At 39.2% G+C, this 19104-nt stretch overlaps 1 protein-coding gene across 1 annotated transcript; it reads left to right on the plus strand.

The window, feature by feature from the left end:
• The first annotated feature begins 2286 nt into the window (after positions 1-2286).
• Avpr1a (arginine vasopressin receptor 1A) lies at positions 2287-7123 on the plus strand. The gene is made up of 2 exons (XM_048360405.1): positions 2287-3509; positions 5598-7123. The coding sequence occupies exons 1-2, from the start codon at positions 2540-2542 to the stop codon at positions 5882-5884; spliced, it is 1257 nt and encodes a 418-aa protein (XP_048216362.1). The 5' UTR covers positions 2287-2539; the 3' UTR covers positions 5885-7123.
• Positions 7124-19104: the final 11981 nt, after the last annotated feature.

Here is a 19104-nt window from a genome sequence, read left to right on the forward strand (position 1 = left end):
AGCGGCGCTGTGGCTCAAGTGGCGGAGTGCTAGCCTTGAGCGGGAAGAAGCCAGGGACAGTGCTCAGGCCCTGAGTCCAAGGCCCAGGACTGGCCAAAAAAAAAAAAAAAAAAAGTTCAGGATCCCATAGCAAATATTAACTAGTGTTTCCCCTTTTTAACATGACAATTTATTTACCTTCCCAAGGGAACTGCCATAGTAGGTCCAGTGATACATGAATACTGAGTTTGTATTTCAATGGTCTTGTTTTCTTTTAATAGTGGACCACTAACTCTAACAATTAAAGAAAACCACAGGGTTCTGGAATTTGCAACACATTTTTCTATTTTCTAAGCTATATGAGTGATGAATAGTTGACAGAGATGTATGATATAGACACATAGATAGATTTATACATACATACATAGATGTGTTTATACATATATGTTTTAAGCAAATATATAAGCATACGGGTGAATAAGTAGTACTGTCAGTGGAAAGTAATATCTTCCAATTGTATCCATTAATGTTACTCAACAGATTATATAAATAGAATATTTGAGTACAATTTGGTTGTTAGATCATATTGTTTAGCCCATATAGATGATTTCCTGAGAATCCACACACCCTCTCTGGATTGAGAACACTAAAGAAACTTTAGTGACTCTATATCCCAGATTCCCTTCCCTTTATGTTCATATATCTAGGCCCAAAGGCTGTGAACTTCCCAGGCTTTTGGCCAACGAACCACTTTTTACAACGCCCAGGGACAATAGGGATCATCAACATTACTTTTTATAAGAGACATGAATAATGCAATGTGCATCTTAAAAGGTCACCTCTCTGAGTCACCGACTGTAATCCAATTATTTGACATATTTTTCCTAATGAGAGACCTGTAAGCCTTTTACTCTTAACCTCACAGAACCATCTTTACCTTATTATCATGGAGATAATAAGCCTCTGTGTACCACAGAGAATTCCATTTCAGGACATCCCCACCCCTCTCCATGTCTCACTTGATCCTCCCAATAATTTCACAAGTACTTTTCCCATGTTTATGATACTGCTACGATGAATTCAAGCCCAGCAACTTTTCATGTGACTACCCTTGAGGATAAACTGGATAGCAAAGTTAATTTATGACTGAGAACTGCACCGGAGAGAATACTTGAGGTTCTTTTTACCTTTATTTCAGAAAGAATTTTTTCCGAGACAATCAAATTTATACCACGGTCACTACATACAGACATATGACTGACAAAGTCAGATCTATATGTCTACCTTAGCAGATAACCATATAAAGTGTTTTACTTCTTTCTGGCACAACAGCCTGGTGGCAGCTCCCCCTTGCGGTCTGGGAAAGCATACCTTCATCAAAGTCAGAACCGAATAGATGGAGACCTGTAGCCCCACACATCCCTGCCTTTCTTAGAGTCGCTAGCCAGGCTCCTGCTGTTATTGAAAGTAAATAATTAATAAGAAGGTGTTGTTTTCTTCCTTTTTTCCTAGCGCCTCTTTTGCACCCGAAGATTCCCCTTTCTCGCCTCGGAGCACAAGCGCCTGGATATCTGGCCCTGGACAGCACTGCCTTGCCTTACATTGATTACCAGCTGTTCTTTTTCCCGCTCCAAAAGATGTCTCTATGAGGAAGTCGGGCTAAAGCGACCCAATTCCCGCCACAACTGTTGTAGGAATCAGGTTTTCTGAAGAAACTATCCGGAGCCTTGTTTAAAGAAAACTTTTTTATTCGCCCGGCACCAAAGGGCAGAGTGTGACAAGTCCATAAGGTCGAGTGACAAATCCCAACCCTTCAGGCGGCCCTGATAAAGAGGGCTCCAGGAGCAGGGCGGGGACAGCTGTCATTCCCCAGAGCAAAATTGCCTCGGGAAGAAAATCAGCCACTCTGGCTGTCCAGACACAAACTGGTGGAGGAAGGCGGGGCGCCAAGTTCAAGTGCGGGATCCCGCTCACGTGGGTGCGTGAACTCAGGATTTCTATGAACGGCGTTTACTGCACCTGTTGACATCAAGCGTGCTGTTCAGGTGGCTGTGGAGGTTTGAGAAAATTGAAGAGCTCAGAGAAGGCGAGACACCGCCAAGTCTCCAAGTTTAGAGGAGAGAAGAGCGGGAAAGCGCCCCGATCCCGCCTTCAGTGTAGAGGAATCGGAGTCCCCCTAGTCCACACTCCTGCGGCAGTGAGGCAAAAAGGACAAATCGCCCGCGGTGATGGGGTGGGGCTAGGAGGGAGGGAGGCCGGATCCTTCTCCAGCCAGTAGGACGAGAGGAAGCTCAGACCGATGAAGCAAATCCTCGCATAAATAATTGAGTTTGGAGTCCAGGGCTTTCTGCCGCTCAGAGCGCATTGCTGGAGTTGCAAAACGGCTAAGCACGGAGAGGGCTGGGGCACCGACTGAGAGCTGCTCCCCAGGTCGGTGGGAGGCGGACGGAGGGAGCGCGGATCTCGGCGAGCTCAGGCAAGGCGGCGCGCTTGGCACAGAGACCTCAAGTCCAAGGCTGCTGGGTTCCAGCACTGTCTCAGAGGTCACTGCACGAACAGCATGGGTTTCTCCGGAGGCTCCGACGTGGGGGCCGATGGCAACTTTAGCCGCTGGTGGCCTGTGGCTGCCGAAGGTGCTAATGCTAGCCAAGAAACCGAAGGGCACGGGGAAGGTGGTGGCCCGCCAGAGGACGTGCGCAATGAGGAACTGGCCAAGCTGGAGATCGCGGTGCTGGCGGTGACTTTCGTGGTGGCCGTCCTGGGCAATAGCAGCGTGTTGCTGGCTCTGCACCGCACCCAGCGCAAGACGTCCCGCATGCACCTCTTCATACGACACCTCAGCTTGGCAGACCTGGCGGTTGCTTTCTTCCAGGTATTACCACAACTGTGCTGGGACATCACCTACCGCTTCCGCGGCCCCGACTGGCTGTGCCGCGTGGTGAAGCACTTGCAGGTGTTCGCCATGTTCGCGTCGGCCTACATGCTGGTGGTCATGACCGCCGACCGCTACATCGCCGTGTGCCACCCGCTCAAGACTCTGCAGCAGCCCGCGCGCCGCTCGCGCCTCATGATTGCCGCCTCCTGGGTGCTGAGCTTCGTGCTGAGCACGCCTCAGTACTTCATCTTCTCCATGATCGAGGTGAACAATGTCACCAAGGCCCAAGACTGCTGGGCCACCTTCATTCAGCCGTGGGGAACCCGCGCCTACGTCACCTGGATGACCAGCGGCATCTTCGTGGCCCCCGTGGTCATTTTGGGGACGTGCTACGGTTTCATCTGCTACCACATCTGGCGCAACGTCCGCGGGAAGACCGCCTCGCGCCAGAGCAAGGGTGCCAGGGAAGCGGGCAGCGCCTTCCATAAGGGGCTCCTGGTGGCCCCGTGTGTCAGCAGCGTGAAGACCATTTCCCGCGCCAAGATCCGCACGGTGAAGATGACTTTTGTGATTGTGACGGCTTACATCCTCTGCTGGGCGCCTTTCTTCATCATCCAGATGTGGTCAGTCTGGGATGAGAAGTTCATCTGGACAGGTAAGTGCTCGGGCCATGGAAAGACCCTATGTAGAAAAACAAGGGCGGGTGGGGTAGACAGACTGACATAGTGAAAAACATAGAGGCAGAGACAAAGAGATAAAGGGCAGTTTCATAGTATTCACATTTTGCATGCATAAGTCATTTTGGGGCGAATGGTAAAAGATTAAAAATATGAAATTCCTGGAGTCTCCACTCTAGACATGACAGACAGTATAAGTTAATGTTTCAGCAAGGGGTCCAGTTGTACTGTGCCATGTCCTAAGACCACAAAAGGACTTTGTGCCAAATAACTAGTTAGTGTGTGAATATCCTGCTTTGGAGCCTCATGGGACTCAGGGAAATATTTTTACTGTCATGACTACTTTTTTGATGGATTATGAAAAGTATCACAATTAATTGATTGTGTAGAAATTCTCCAAGGGAAAAGATGAGCATGTTTTCCTGGGGATAATAGGGAAACATCTTAATAAGTCAAGAATTCTAAATTAGCATTTAGTTCATGCTCCTTTTCTTCTTGTTGTTTTGTGCTGACCTCAATTAGTTGTAAAAAGGAGTTTGTTTTAATAAGTATGTTTATGTGTTCATTATACTCTTTCAGTCTTCCTACCAACAGTACTTTCCTTTTTCCTACTATTTTAAAGCAGGTCTGTGAATAAACTTATTAAACTAACTCCTTAATCTTTCAGTATTAATTTGACCACTTACTACTCACACCAACACAAATCTTGCTACAGGGTTAACCGAGAATTTTCTGCACATATAAAAATAGCATGTTTGGTTTTAGTTCCTGGACTTACTAGAAATTTCCTACTTTGAATTTCATTTTAGTAGGAAAAAGAGTTGTTTCAAACTCAATATATTACAGAAATACTTTTGATAACAAATATCCTGAAGATACAGCTATCAGGGAGAAGTCATCTCTCATGTTTTATGATTGAGGTTGGATACATCTGTGATATATCTTGGGAGTTTTATTTATTAATAAAATATTGGTGTACAAAGTGGATGTAAACAAATAAAGGTTCTTGTATGCTGTAATACCACTAGTGGCAAACACAATGTTAACTATGTTTTTTTAAAATAAATTTATCATGCCCCGGCTTTCTTGATTTTTAGGAACTTCTAATATTGACAACCAAATAAAAAGCTGGAGTCCTTTGTTTTATAGGGATTTATACCCAATTACTAAAACTTCACTTGCATCTAGATACATTGAGTATTTTTATAGCCATTGGCCATGATCATCTTTAGCAGTAGCGTCTAGCACACAAAAAAATAAACAATCTGTAATTCATCCTGCCACACTGTGGGTGAGAATGCCACATTTATAAACTAGTCAAGTAAATGTCAGTACTCAATGATGATATTTTTAAGTATATAATGAGTGCAATAGTTTCACTGTGAAAAGATGTGATATTTATTTGGCTTACCAATGCTAATTAGCATATATTTCATAATCCTTCTGCAAGTTCTTAATTCAGTTTGTCTTACTGTAATTTGAGCTACAAAGATGGTCTTCTTCTAAAAGCAAACCACATGTCTAATTATCCACAGAAAACAATGAGAGCTTGCTGCATTCTCCCTTTCTATGTACTTTTCATATTGAAAGTATATGTTCAAAGTTTAAAACTACTAGCCATAACTCATTATGTTACACTTCTGCCAGAGGATGAATATAACATACTGTATATAATTAGGGATTTGAAATGTCATGGAAATTGTAAAACATTCTGTAAATGCTTTGTCTACTAGCACTTGTCCCTGTGGAAGGGGAGTATATAAATTTTTTATGAATTATTTTACAGCTTTACTTTCTTCCAATTCCCACTTGAAATTTTATTTAACTGATTGTATCATGGTTTAAAAGCTTTTCCATTCATTTCAAAACATTTTATAAACATATTTTACAATCAAGCCACTTCCAAACAACACCTATTTCTCTGAATGATAAGCACAGTATATGATTATTTTATATTTTCTTTTCTGCTAGCTCATAACTTTTCCCCTCTTTAGTTCTTAGGAAAATGAGTTTATACAGTGCTCAATTTCTCACTTAGGTTGTCTCCCTATATATTTTTCCTACAGATTCAGAAAACCCTTCCATTACCATTACGGCTTTACTGGCTTCGTTGAATAGTTGCTGCAATCCCTGGATATACATGTTTTTCAGTGGCCACCTTCTGCAAGACTGTGTGCAAAGTTTCCCATGCTGCCAAAATATGAAGCAACAATTCCACAAGGAAGATACTGACAGCATGAGCAGAAGACAGACTTCTTACTCCAACAACCGAAGTCCGACAAACAGTACAGGAACATGGAAGGACTCACCCAAATCTTCCAAGTCCATCAAATTCATTCCTGTGTCCACCTGAGCCCCACACTCACTCAGTTACTGACATTTTGATTCATTAGCTGAATCCAGCTAGAAATCATAACAAACAAACGTGCATCAGACAAGCAGAAAAAAATCAATGCATTGGGTACAAGATTTGGTTTCTAGTTGTGGTTTCCACATCGCTATGACCATGAACTATAAATTATTTTATATGGAATGTAAATGCAAACACACCACACTAAAATGTGGAGGTCTAAGTTCCAGAAATACAAAGAGAGTTCTGTTTCTAAGGGAAGAATTCATAACCACCCTGACTTTATATTTTGTGGTTGGTTTATTTGATATTTTGACTTAGGTCATATGTTAAGTCTTGTTTGGTTGAAAGATCATAGATTTCTGAACAAAGTAAGCTCATGCTTTAGAAAAGACTTCAGAGAAATCATGCTTCCAACGAATGAAATCCATTTATTCTTTATCAAATGCAACTCCAAATGGTAATTAGCCACTGGGTTCTTTGCAAGATTTTTGAGAGACATATCAGCCAGGAGGTGATGCGTTCAGAGTGAAAGTTAGAAAGTTCTGTTACACTTTGTATGTCACCTTTGAATATAAAATGACAACTTGATAACTGACCATGTCCTCTTTAGGTTCTTCACATTTCACTGGCTGTGGAAAATATAATTACCAAATTGCTGCATGTTAGATTGCAAGATTGTTCTAAAGTCTGATTTGTGCAGGGAATGTCAGCTTTTCTATAACACAATTGCCTAAGGTCATCTTTTGACTTTCTCTTGAATATTGTAAACATATTTGACTGGTGTAACTAAATGTCCTGTGCTATATTCTGTTCATATTTGGATTCCAAGATTAGAGAATGAGTCAGATAGAAATACCCCACTGTGTCTAATCAACAGTTTCAGAGTAGAGAGGATATAGGTGTGAGGTGAGGAAAAGGTGAATGAGAAAAGAATTGCTACTTATCTTCTGGAGATTCCTTCAGTATTAATTGCACAACTTTAGATATGCTTTTTAAAAATACAAAGTCCGCTTCCTTGGCTCTACCTTGGAGTCAGTAACATTCACCTCACAGGAGTGTTACAAAGAGTAAAGTAAATTCAATGTGTGAATAGAACTTTATAAATGTGTACTATACATATGCCAGTGGTTTTATTCTATAGATCTTCAGAATTGTACAGCTTTTATTTTCCCCTCACTTGTTTTTTATTAAACAGCATTGTTTGTTTCATGTCTGGGATATAAAATCCTAACGTTTAAATATAGGTCTGCTGACTCATTGTAACTCATTGCCAGTGGCCACTGAGATTGACTCCTCTTGAACCACTGAAGTTTTCCAACATAATGGTAGAACTTGCTTTCTTTTCGATGTAGGTAAGCCAAAGCCAGCCAAGAGCATCTATTTCTTTTAATTTCCAAATAGACATTTCAACACTCTTTGGCTCTTGATGTTGCATTTTTTTCATTCACAGGATAAATTGTTATTTTTCCTAGCTATTTTGTCTGGCAAGTTCTTAAAGATGCAATGGTTTAAGAATGCACCATAAATATTTTTCATCTCTTAGAGGAAGTAAGTGTTTTATTTAGGATATTGTTGCGTTTCCCCCTCCTCCTCCCTTCACTTAGAGATAAAAGACTGTATACTGGTCCCATCTGCTTTCTTCCTCTTCATTTTCCTGACTTTCTAAATTCTCAGCCCACAGATTCCCTGGGTTAATCTACTTAAAAATATTTTCAAATGTTCTTTAGGTATTATTCCTTTAGGTTTTAGAATTCTTTTTCTTAAAACACCAATCGGGGTTAGAACGCAGTGGTAAATCACTTGTCGACCATACCAAGGACCTGACTTCAGTTTCCAGCACCACCACTCCCATCGTTCCCCCTAAAAGCCACATTGAATAAAAAGAACAATTGTGTGTCTTAAAGGGCTATCAAGTAATATAATTGCTTTTTTATTATTTGAGTTAGAGCAGTATAGCCATAATCCAGTCTCTATTAGATAGTGAGCCCTTTGAACAACTGGTTTTTGATTGTTCAAAAACTAAAGTCTTGGATTAGAACAAAAATGAACTCACTTTTTCCAAATACATTTCCAAACCAGCAATCCTATGATTCTTTGGTAGATTCTGTTTTCAAACGTTGGCATATATCATCAAGTAAAGCAATCCTATTTGGTTTGATTTTATCTCTGGGGCATTTCTGAAGTAAGGTACACCATCGACCTACTCTTTGTTTTCTCATTTTAAATTAACCAGAACATGAGACAGCAGGAAATAAATGGGGAGACATGAGAAGGTCAGGATGTGAGTGCTTGCAAATACTAATATTATTCTCTGTTGTTTAGGCAGAGAAAATTAATCTATCTAGTTCTGAACCTTCTTAATATTATGCGCCTAGAAGTGGCATTCACATAACTCAGTGTTACAAGTTAGAAGAGTTATGCCTAACTCAGAAGGCAGAAAACTGGAGGCCTGAGGAGAAGTGTTTGGGAAAAGAAAGCTTTCCTTTTCTTGACCAAAGGGAAGACCCTATATATTATGCTAGATGAAGGCTTATAGTTAAGAGTAGATGTGCATTGCCTTATTTTATTTCATAGGGTTTTCTGTGCAAGTCTCTGCAAATATGCAGTATTAGTGTCTTTAATGTGGGTACCAGGAATATGACTGATAACAATCTACCAGTCTGGAAAAAGTGGTCTGTTGGATGTTTGATAAGCAGAAAATGACTTCAAAATAAATAAATGATTTAAAGGACCTATTAACTATGTAATCAGTTAATTTGAGACATTGTAGTTTTAAAATGTAAAAGATACTTGGCTTTTTTTTTTGGGGGGGGGGGCCAGTCCTGGGCCTTGGACTCAGGGCCTGAGCACTGTCCCTGGCTTCTTTTTGCTCAAGGCTAGCACTCTGCCACCTGAGCCACAGCGCCCCTGCTGGCCGTTTTCCATATATGTGGTGCTGGGGAATCAAACCGAGAGCTTCATGTGTAGGAGGCAAGCGCTCTTGCCACTAGGTCATATTCCCAGCCCCGATACTTGGCTTTTTAATCTGAAATTTTGCTTTGAAAATTAACTGGTATGTAAGCACAAATAGCACAACTGTGAAGCAAACATGTATTGAATGCTTACTATGTGGATGGTTCAAAACTGTCGTGAAGTGATAGATTTAATGGGAAATCACATTTATATTAAATTTTTATAATGGAAGCTAGAAGCTCTTCTAAACACAAAATATAACAGAAGTATACATACACATACACACACAAGAAAATTAACTGAGAAGTATAAAATTCTTGGGTCAGGTAGATATATAACTTTAATAACCTATTTGGGCATTGGAAGCTTTAAATTATAGCTCCCAGTGTTTAGCTTTATGATAGTATAACAAGATGTCATCTTAGGAGAAAGACCGCCTACAGAAACCCATGTATATATGAAAGAGGGAAGGACCATGTGGATTGTTACATTGGAGGTTAACAGCTCTATTTAGAGTGAGCCCAGGGCAGCCCTACGCCACCTAGGGGCCATTTCCAGGAGTGCAGAAGCAGACATTGCATCTCCCCCTCCAGGTGCCTTCCCCCTCCACGTGGCCCTTCAGTGCCAGGCAGCGGAGCTCTAGTTAACAAACTAACACAGGAAGCAAATATTAGAGGATTCTCCTTGAAAGAGTTTGACATCAGCCAATTTGAGTCAAAATGTAAAGACTATTCAGTTGAAAGCTATTTCCCAAGACATCCTAAATAGGGGGAAAATCACAAATTGCAGGATACCATTGTATCCATAGGCACTAAAAGAATATTTCAGAGGAATTTATATGATTAAAAATACAAATGTGACTTATAATACACTAACATCAAAAACATATATCATTAGAATTAAAATTGAATGGCATTTGTGTGTGTGTGTGTGCACGCGCATGTGTTTTGCTGAGAATCAAACTCAGAGGTTTATGAATGTAAGGCATTCATCTACCACTGAACTATGTTGCCAGTTCTTCTTTGTGTGTGTGTGTGTCTATGTGTATGTATGTGTGTATACACATTCTATGTTTTTTATTGTCTAAAAATAAAAAGTAAACTAAATTTGTGTTCCAGGGTCAAAGTAACAAATTCAGGGGAAAATATGACTAAATCTGATAGTATCAATATTATTACTAATGTAAAATAGCACTTCTACACATGAAAGCAGCTGGTTTTATGTCACAAAACTTCTGACTTAATCATATTTTATGTTGCTTTCATTCACTACTGTAATAAAGTTACTTGTATATCGAATATTCCAGTTTTTCAAATGTAATAAACATATCCTCCGACTTTCTATGTTATGTAGAAGAATTTCAAGTGTTTTTCTGGCCTGATTGTATGAGTCTAGCTCCAAAATACTTAGTAGTAGTATTTAATATTTGGCCTTTTACAAATGGTTTCTGGTATTATTCTGAAATTACACATATCCGTTTGTTTTGTTACACATTAGCTTATCTTTGGAATAAAATACATGGCAATTTTACAACTTACTTTGTGCTATGAAATATAATAATCAAGCTAATGTTGTAAAAACAGATAGTTTTACACTAGTTGCTAATGATAGGTTTATAGTCAAGCACAAAAAAAATCTGTTTACACTACTTGACAGTAACAAACAAATGAAATATTGTACATACTTTTGTGATTTTTTTTAATCAGGAAAACAAATTGCTGGGTATGGATAGTAGGACATGCGTGCACTCCCAGCTGCTCAGGAGGCCTGTGTAGGAGGATCATAGTCTAAGGCTGGGCCTGGAAGACAGAGCACCAAATCCCATCTGAAAAATAACTGAAATAGAAAGGCTGGCAGCACAGCTCAAGTGCTAGAGTGCTTGTCTGAGAAGCCTGAAACCCTGAATTTAAGCCCTCCTACTCCTGAGAAGGGGATGTGGGGGGGCAGGGGTTGAAAGAGGAAGGGAGTGAGAAAGGAAGGGAGGAAGAGAGAGAGGGAGGGAGAGAGAGAGAAAGGAAAGAAAGAAAAAGAGAAAGAGAAAAGAAAGAGAAATAAAGGAGGAAGGAAGAAGGAAGGAAGGAAGGAAGGAAGGAAGGAAGGGAAGGAAGAAGGAAGGGGAAAGGAAGGAAGAAAGGAAGAAAGGAAGAAAGGAAGGGAGGGAGGGAGGGAGGGAGGGAGGGAGGGAGGGAGGGAAAAAGTGGGGGAGAAGAGGAGGGTGAAAAGAGGAACAAAGGAAGGAAGGAAGGAAGGAAATAAAGAGAGGGAAGAAAGAGGAGCGAGAGAGAAAAAGTAAAAGAGAGAGAGGGAGAGGGAAAGAAAGAGAAAAAGAAAAGAGGAAGGAAGGAAGGAAGGAAGGGAGGGAGGGAGGGAGGGAGGGAGGGAGGGAGGAAGGAAGGAAGGAAGGAAGGAAGGAAGGAAGGAAGGAAGGAAGGAAGGAAGGAAGGAAGGAAGGAAGGAAAGGGAAAAGAGGAGGAAGAAAAGTGGAAGGAAGAAAGAGGAGGGAGAGAAAGAAAAAGTGTGAGAAAGAGAATGGAAGAAAGAAAGAAAGAGGGAGGGAGAGAGAAAAGAAAGAACAGAAAAATATTGCACTCTGGTCTCCATTCAGGAATTAAAAATAACAAGTTACTAGAAGTAACATGTGTTATCTAGCATTTAAAATGTCACTTATGTTCATTTATTTCTGAAAATAGGTGAGACTGGGTTTAGGGACCCTAGGGATCAAGAATATTTCCATTTTTGTAGTTTTTAAAATTAGAATTATTTTCCCTGCGGACTAATAAGTTCAAATGGTATTTGCTTTCAACTCATGTCGTCTAAGTTTTGGGTCTTTTATTTTACATATTGAATCTTAACAGCATAGGCTAAAGGCAAATTTGGGATTTGGCTTAGGATCAATGCAGGTCTAGAATAGAAGAAAGGGCATTTGAAATATTTATTTTAAAATACCACTGCTATTCTAAAAGAGTATTATACATGCCACAAAATTAAAAAAAAACTTGTACCAATGTGTATTTGTACAAGATCATATGATAGAGTAAAACTAAAATAATAATTCCATTGTATTCTAAAGAAACTCATAAATACACTAGGGTAGAGGTTTTTATTTATTCATTCTTTCTTTGTTGTTAGCTCTTTTAATCTCTTTTCACTTGTTAGCTTTCCATTTACTATTTATGTCGCTGCTCTGGGGTCATAACTAAATATTTCGCAGGCTTGGCTTATTAGTGTGTTTCGGCTAAGGTACCTTGATTAACAAAAATAAGCAATGGCTCCTTTTCATCTTTGCAATCTCTGTGTCTTATCATTAAATGATATGCAAATAATCATACATTTACCATATATATTTACCACACATATATTTACTACATACTTTTTATCACATATATACTTACCACACCTAGTTTGCCACATATATGTATGTATATTTATGCACATATAGTGATAATGTTTTAAAGGATAGCATTGCTTTAATGACCCAAAAGAGCATTGTTTAGGTTTTAAAAACATAGGGTAATATAGGAGTCTTCCATTTTCAGTCACAAGTCTCAATCTCTCCACCACCACCACCATCGCCCCACAAAAAAAATTCCGAGATTTCATAGTTCACTGTAATCCTGTGTTTTGACAATAGTGCTATTCCATAAATTTGTGTAGCTCTGTCTACTGCCTCGATAGATACCTCAGTCTTAAATCTCTTTCTGGATTCGTCTTCATCCTTCAGGTGAAGACAGGTTGTTCTAGGTAGGTGCATTGTCATGCCTTCTAAATTCGGTGCCTATCCCTCTATCCAACGAGAATCCTAGAGATTAACAGGAATTCCTTGTTTTTACTGAACATTCACAGATTAATTTACTTCTTTTTTATTTTTAAAATTTCTTTTATTTATTTATTTATTAATTAAATTTTTTGACAAGGTGTTGTGCAAACGGGGTACAGTAACATAATAGAGCAGTGTGTACATTTCCTGTGATATCTTTTGTTTGTTTGTTTTGTTTTTTATTTTTATTTATTTTATATTTTTTATTATCAAACTGAATTACAGAGAGGTTACAGTTTCATACATTAGGCATTGGATACATTTCTTTTTTTTACATTTTTTTAAATTTTTTATTATAAAACTGATGTACAGAGAGGTTACAGTTTCATAAATTAGGCATTGGATACATTTCTTGTACTGTTTGTTACATAATCCCTCATTCCCCCCCCTCCCCCTCCCCCTTTCCCTTCCTCCCCACCATGAGTTGTTCAGTTGTTCAGTTCATTTACACCAAACAGTTTTGCAAGTATTGCTTTTGTAGTTGTTTGTCTTTTTTTACCCTGTGTCTCTAGATTTTGTTTTGTCCCTTCTAATACCAGTATACCCGGTTTCCAATATACTCAGATAAGATACAGAGATAGCGTTGGTACAACCACAGGAAGGTGATACAGGAAGATCATCAATAATAGAGGCTACAGTTACATATGGCACGTTGAAAGTAGTTACAACTGTGATATAACAATCGTTTCCATAACATGGAGTTCATTTCACTTAGCATTATCTTATGTGTTCATAAGGGTATAGCGATTGGGCTTCTGTGATCCTCTGCTGTGACTTGCCTAAACCTGTGCTAATTACTCCCTGTAAGGGAGACCATAGAGTCCATGTTTCTTTGGGTCTGGCTCACTTCACTTAGTATAACTTTTTCCAAGTCCTTCTGTTTCCTTTCAAATGGGACAATGTCATTCTTTCTGATAGAGGCATCAAATTTCATTCTGTATATGTAGCACATTTTCCTGATCCATTCTTCTACTGAAGGACATCTGGGTTGGTTCCAGATTCTAGCTATGACAAATTGTGCTGTGATGAACATTGTTGTGCTGGTGGTTTTAGTGTGATTATGTTTGTGGTCTTTTGGATAGATACCCAAAAGTGGGGCTGCTGGGTCATAGGGGAGTTCTATGTTTAGCCTTCTGAGGAATCTCCATACTGCTTGCCAGAGTGGCTGAACCAGTTTACATTCCCACCAACAATGAAGTAGGGTTCCCTTTTGGCCACATCCCCTCCAACAACTGTTATTGTTAGTTTTCTTGATACATGACATTCTTACTGGGGTGAGATGGAATCTCAATGTTGTTTTGATTTGCATTTCTTTTATGGCCAGTGATGTAGAGCACTTTTTCATATGTCTCTTGGCCATTCTCATTTCCTCATCAGAGAAGTCTCTTTTTAAGTCTTTAGCCCACTTGATGAGAGGGCTATTGCTTCATTGTGGTTTTGTTTTGGAGGAATTTACCTTTTTAGTTCTGCATATATTTTAGATATGAGGCCTTTGTCTGTTGAATGGCTGGTAAAGATCTTCTCCTAATCTGTGGGCTTTCTGTTTATCTTGCGAGCTATGCCCTTTGCCCTGCAGAAGCTCTGCAGTTTGATGTAGTCCCATTTGTCCAACCTTTCTTTGATTTGTAGCCTTTCTGGGTCTTTGTTAAGGAAGTTCCGTCATGTGCCAAGGAGCCCAAGTGTTTCTCCTACTCCTTCCTTTAGTGTTTTCAGGGTGTCTGTTTTGATTTCGAGGTCTTTGATCCATTTGGAATTGATTTTGGTGCAGGGTGATATATAAGGATCTAGTTTTAGTTAGTTTCATGTGTTGAACCAGTTTTGCCAGCACCATTTGTGAAAGAGGCTATCTTTCTTCCAGACTATTGTTTTAGCTCCTTTATCAAAGACTAAGTAGGTGTAGTTCTGTGGGTTCATTTCTGGGTCTTCAATTCTGTTCCATTGGTCTTCAGGACTGTTCCAGTGTCAATACCAAGCTGTTTTTATTACTATAGTTTTATAATACAGCTTGAAGTTGGGTATTGTAATTCCTCCAGCACTGTTCTTTCTGCTTAGGATTGTTTTTACTATTCTAGGTCTTTTATTGTTCCATATGAATTTCAGGATTGCTTCCTCTATTTCATTAAAAAATTGTGCTGGGATATTAATGGTTATTGCATTGAATTTGTAGATAGCCTTTGGCAATATTGCCATTTTGATTATATTAATCCTCCCAATCTAGGAGCATGGGAGGTTTTTCATGCTGACTTTTCCTCACGCATTGTTCTGCCAACTTTTCCTCTAACCACTCACTCTGAGTAATTAGATGCCCTATTGGACTGAGTCCCTGAAGGTTAGGGTATCATAGAGAAGCTCAGAATATGCCCTAAAGACATGATTTGTAGTCTCTACCTGTGTGTTCCCCCAGAGCATATTTGTCTTTCATCAGCCTTCTCTGCTGGACCTTGCTTGCGGTCTTGACTCCTGTCTCTTCTCAAGACTCAGAAACTGGTTTTTCAACTACCAGAAATAAACATTTCTCCTACACTGTGATATAGACCTATTTACCTTTCAGCTGTGTAAAATTCCCTTCTTTAGTCTATACCTTTGAAGATAATATAGTGACTTTTAGGCATTATTTTTTTTTCTGAGCAAAAGAGCTATCCTCATTCCTTGTAGAATGTTGTCTTTCCCCAAATCAAAGAAATTAGACTCTCTTGAACTTTTCAAATAACTTCTTTTAGAAATTATTTTATATTTGTTTTGAAACATACATAGATAGCTAAATAATTTCAATCGCTTCCATTTTATGTATTGTACATCTTACATAATTAGTATTACTCTGTGAAGCTTGCCATCAATTCTCGTAGACACACAATTATAAGATCATCTCAACACACATCAAATACTCATCTCATAACCTTCTAGAGAGTGGCCAGTCTTAAAGAGTTGGTTTTTCTATTCATTCTTGAGGACCATGCAAGTTTTGTCCAGCTGTGCAAATTGTATAACATTTCCACCCCCCACCCCCCCAAAAAATAATTTTGGGGTTGGTTGTAGGGCTTGAACTCAAGGACTGGGAGCCATCCCAGAGCTTCTTTTGCTCAAGGCAAGTGGTCTACTGCTTGAGCCACATTGCTACTTCTGCCTTTTTTTGAGTAGTTTATTGGAAATAAGAGTCTCTCAAACTTTCCTGCCCAAGCTGGCTCTGAACAGTGATCCTCAGGTTCCAGTCTCTTGAGTATCTAGGATTACAAAGCATGAGCCACCAGTGCCTGGCTTCCCAAAGGTATTTTAAGATATATTATATCCCTATTGACCAGGCCCAGACCCTTGGTCCAAGTTGCCTAACAATTACTCTACATTTCAGTGTCATATGAGATAGACTCCACAATAACTCTAATATATTTCTAAACATGTCAAAACATGAAAAAATCTGTCATAACTAATTGCTCACTTGGGGAAATGTGACCCAAAGGTACTGCCAAGAGTTAATACTCCTCTTTTCTTACTCATTTCCAAGTTCCTCATGTGAACCTTAATGAGCCTGCCACTGTTGCTTCAAGTTGTTCAAAGGAAGAGATCATGGGTTTTCCACAATCTGAACATGAGTGGTATGTCTTGCTCTTTGAGTCCTAAGGTTGTTTGTTGAGCCATCAGTAAGAAATAAAAGAAATATTTATTGCTGTGTGTTCTGAGAAGCAAAAGAAGTCTCTAAATACAGCAAAAAGCCTTTACAAATGCAAAGAATCCCATCCATCTATTCAGAACTACAGTCTTGTCTATTTTTAAAAGATAACAACATAAAAATTTAAAAAGTTTGAGGGTATTTCAACAGACAATTATCCTTCAATTGCTTCAACTTTCTTACCATATTCAAATAAACTACTCTTTCTCTAGCTCAAAACAATGCGACCCTCATAACTAAGAAAGAAGAGAAAAAGAATAGAATAAAATGACAAGACTAGAAGAGAAAAATTCTACCAGTTAAAAGATGTTTTTTTTCTAAAATGTATGTTTTCTTTCTCTTATTTCTAGTATAAGATACAGTTTATCTGATGAACAATCCTGCAAGAACTTCATTGATTTAGTTGATAATAACAATCACTCTCCACAGATTTTTTAAATGACTTATCTATTTAAACAATGCAGTAATTTCCTTAAACAAACACAGAGCTATTCAATGAAAGAGGACCTAGCCGGGACATGGTGGCTCACATCTATAATCCTAGCTACTCTGGAGGCTGAAATATGAGGATCTTGGTTTTAAGTCAGCCTGAGCAGTCCAATCTATGAGACTCTTAGGTGTAGTTAAGTAGCAAAATGCCACTACTGGATGTTCAGCCCAGAGAACCAGCAATTAGAGGGAAAGTGTAAGACCTGAGTTCATGTCCCAATACTGTCATTCATACATGCATGCATGCATGCATACATGCACACACACACACACACACACACACACACACACACACACACACACACAAAGGGGGAAAGGAAAGGAATAGAAAGGAAAAAGGAAAGTATCTTTTAGGGAAATCTCCATAGTCAATTATATACATAGTATAGGACTGAATATTTTGAGTAGAAAAATTAGATATGATTTTAATGTCAAACATCAGCTAAAAATGATCCAAAAACCACTCCAACTTTTCTGCTTCTATGTGACAGTCCTGCTTTCTGAAAACCTTCCTGTTTCAATTGATCATCCAGGAGATAAGAAACTTTAGGACCTTTGAAACAAAGGCAAATGCAAATGTGATTTAATTTCCATCAGGTAAAAAGTTACTAAAATTAGCCTTTACCACTTCAAGTAATTTTGATTAGTTAATGTGTCCGTAGAAAATAGAAATGTGTGATCGGCTGAGCAGTTCTATTGGTAAATGAGAGCCAAAAAGGACACGTCATTAGGTTTCATGAATTTTAATGATTTCTGAGTATTTTCGGCTTAATTTGGATGTTGTTTACTTCCTTTTAAATATAGGAAAGATGTCTCCAAGCATTTCAAGAAGAGTGATTTCTCATCAGTACTAATAGCTACTCTAAAAGGTTCTCCATTTTTAACCATTGTGCAGTTTTGTCATTGGTCTATCCAGTAATGAGCAGAGTACAAGGGCAAACTACAAGTTTCTAACTTTAAATGCTTAATTTCCTGATCTGTAAAAGTCTTTCATTTTCCCAGTAGCTAGCAACTGACACTGGCAAGCATCATTTTATCTTGGTCCATTAAGCTATTTAGTGCCACTAGCACCCCCTTCTGCACCCCTGCCTTACATGTACATCTTCATTAGCTGGCTCTGGCCAATTACTACCTGTAGATCAACTCCTTCCAGCCTGTCCATACAACTCTATCTGTTCACCTGTTTCTGCATCCTGGATCTTACAAGCCATGATTCTCAAATTCTGAAATGCAGATATGATCATAGGATCTAGTGCAAATACATATTCTGATTCCATAAGATTGATGATGAGATTGTGAATTTCCAATAGCCATCTTTATAATGGTCTGGATGCTGGTCTGTACCCCACTTTGAGTCTTCCTGGGTCATGGGGATTTATTGCTACATGTTCATGAAGAATATCCCCTAAGTGTTTTCAAGGTTGTATCTCACACCAATTTCACATCTGGCATATGTAGTCCATGAAATGTCAAGGTAAATTGAATTGTCCAGTCTGATCATTTCCATGTAGTTTCATATTCTACTTCGTATATCAGAATGTGGCTTCTGATATTTCCATTTGTAGATATTAGATCCAAAACATGGGAAAAGCAGAAAAAGAGTGGGCCAGATAACTCAAAGGCTGAAATAAAGATAATATTAGATGAGGAAAGAAAAAATGAATACTGCTTCCGATAAAGGAAATTTTATCCTCCCATGCAGAAAATCCCCACTTACCTACTCTACAATCACAATCTCACAATAGCTAATTCTCTTGCTTCTCCAGGAGACACTTGAGTGACTCTCTTATATTAGGTCTTTCCCCATCAGCAAGGTGACTAAGCTGGATTTCCATAGCATCTGGACATATTTCACAGTTACACTGTTCATCTATCAAAATGTATCCAGCTCACGCCTGTAATCTTAGCTACTCGGGAGGTCGAGATCTGAGGATCGTGGTTCAAAGCCAGCTGTGGCAGGAAAGCCCATGAGACTCTTATCTCCAATTACCACTAGAAAACCGGAAGTGGGGCTGTGGCTCAAGTGGTAGAGTGCTAGCCTTGAGCTGAAGAGTCTGGGGACAAGTGCCCAGGCCCAGAGTTCAAGCCCATGACTGACAATAAAATAAGAAAGGAAGAAAAGAAGATGGAAGTCTGAGGCAGGAGGATTAGAAATTTGAGGTTAGCCTTTCCCTCAGAAAAAAAATAATAACATGAATTTTAAGACATAGAACACAGCTCTTCCCTCGCCATTTTAAATCTAGCTCCATACAAAGCTCCGCCGCCGCCACCCAGACTATGTGCCAGCACCCTTCGACC

This window comes from Perognathus longimembris, chromosome 1 (genome assembly GCF_023159225.1).
Source record: "Perognathus longimembris pacificus isolate PPM17 chromosome 1, ASM2315922v1, whole genome shotgun sequence".
Lineage (NCBI taxonomy): Eukaryota > Metazoa > Chordata > Mammalia > Rodentia > Heteromyidae > Perognathus > Perognathus longimembris.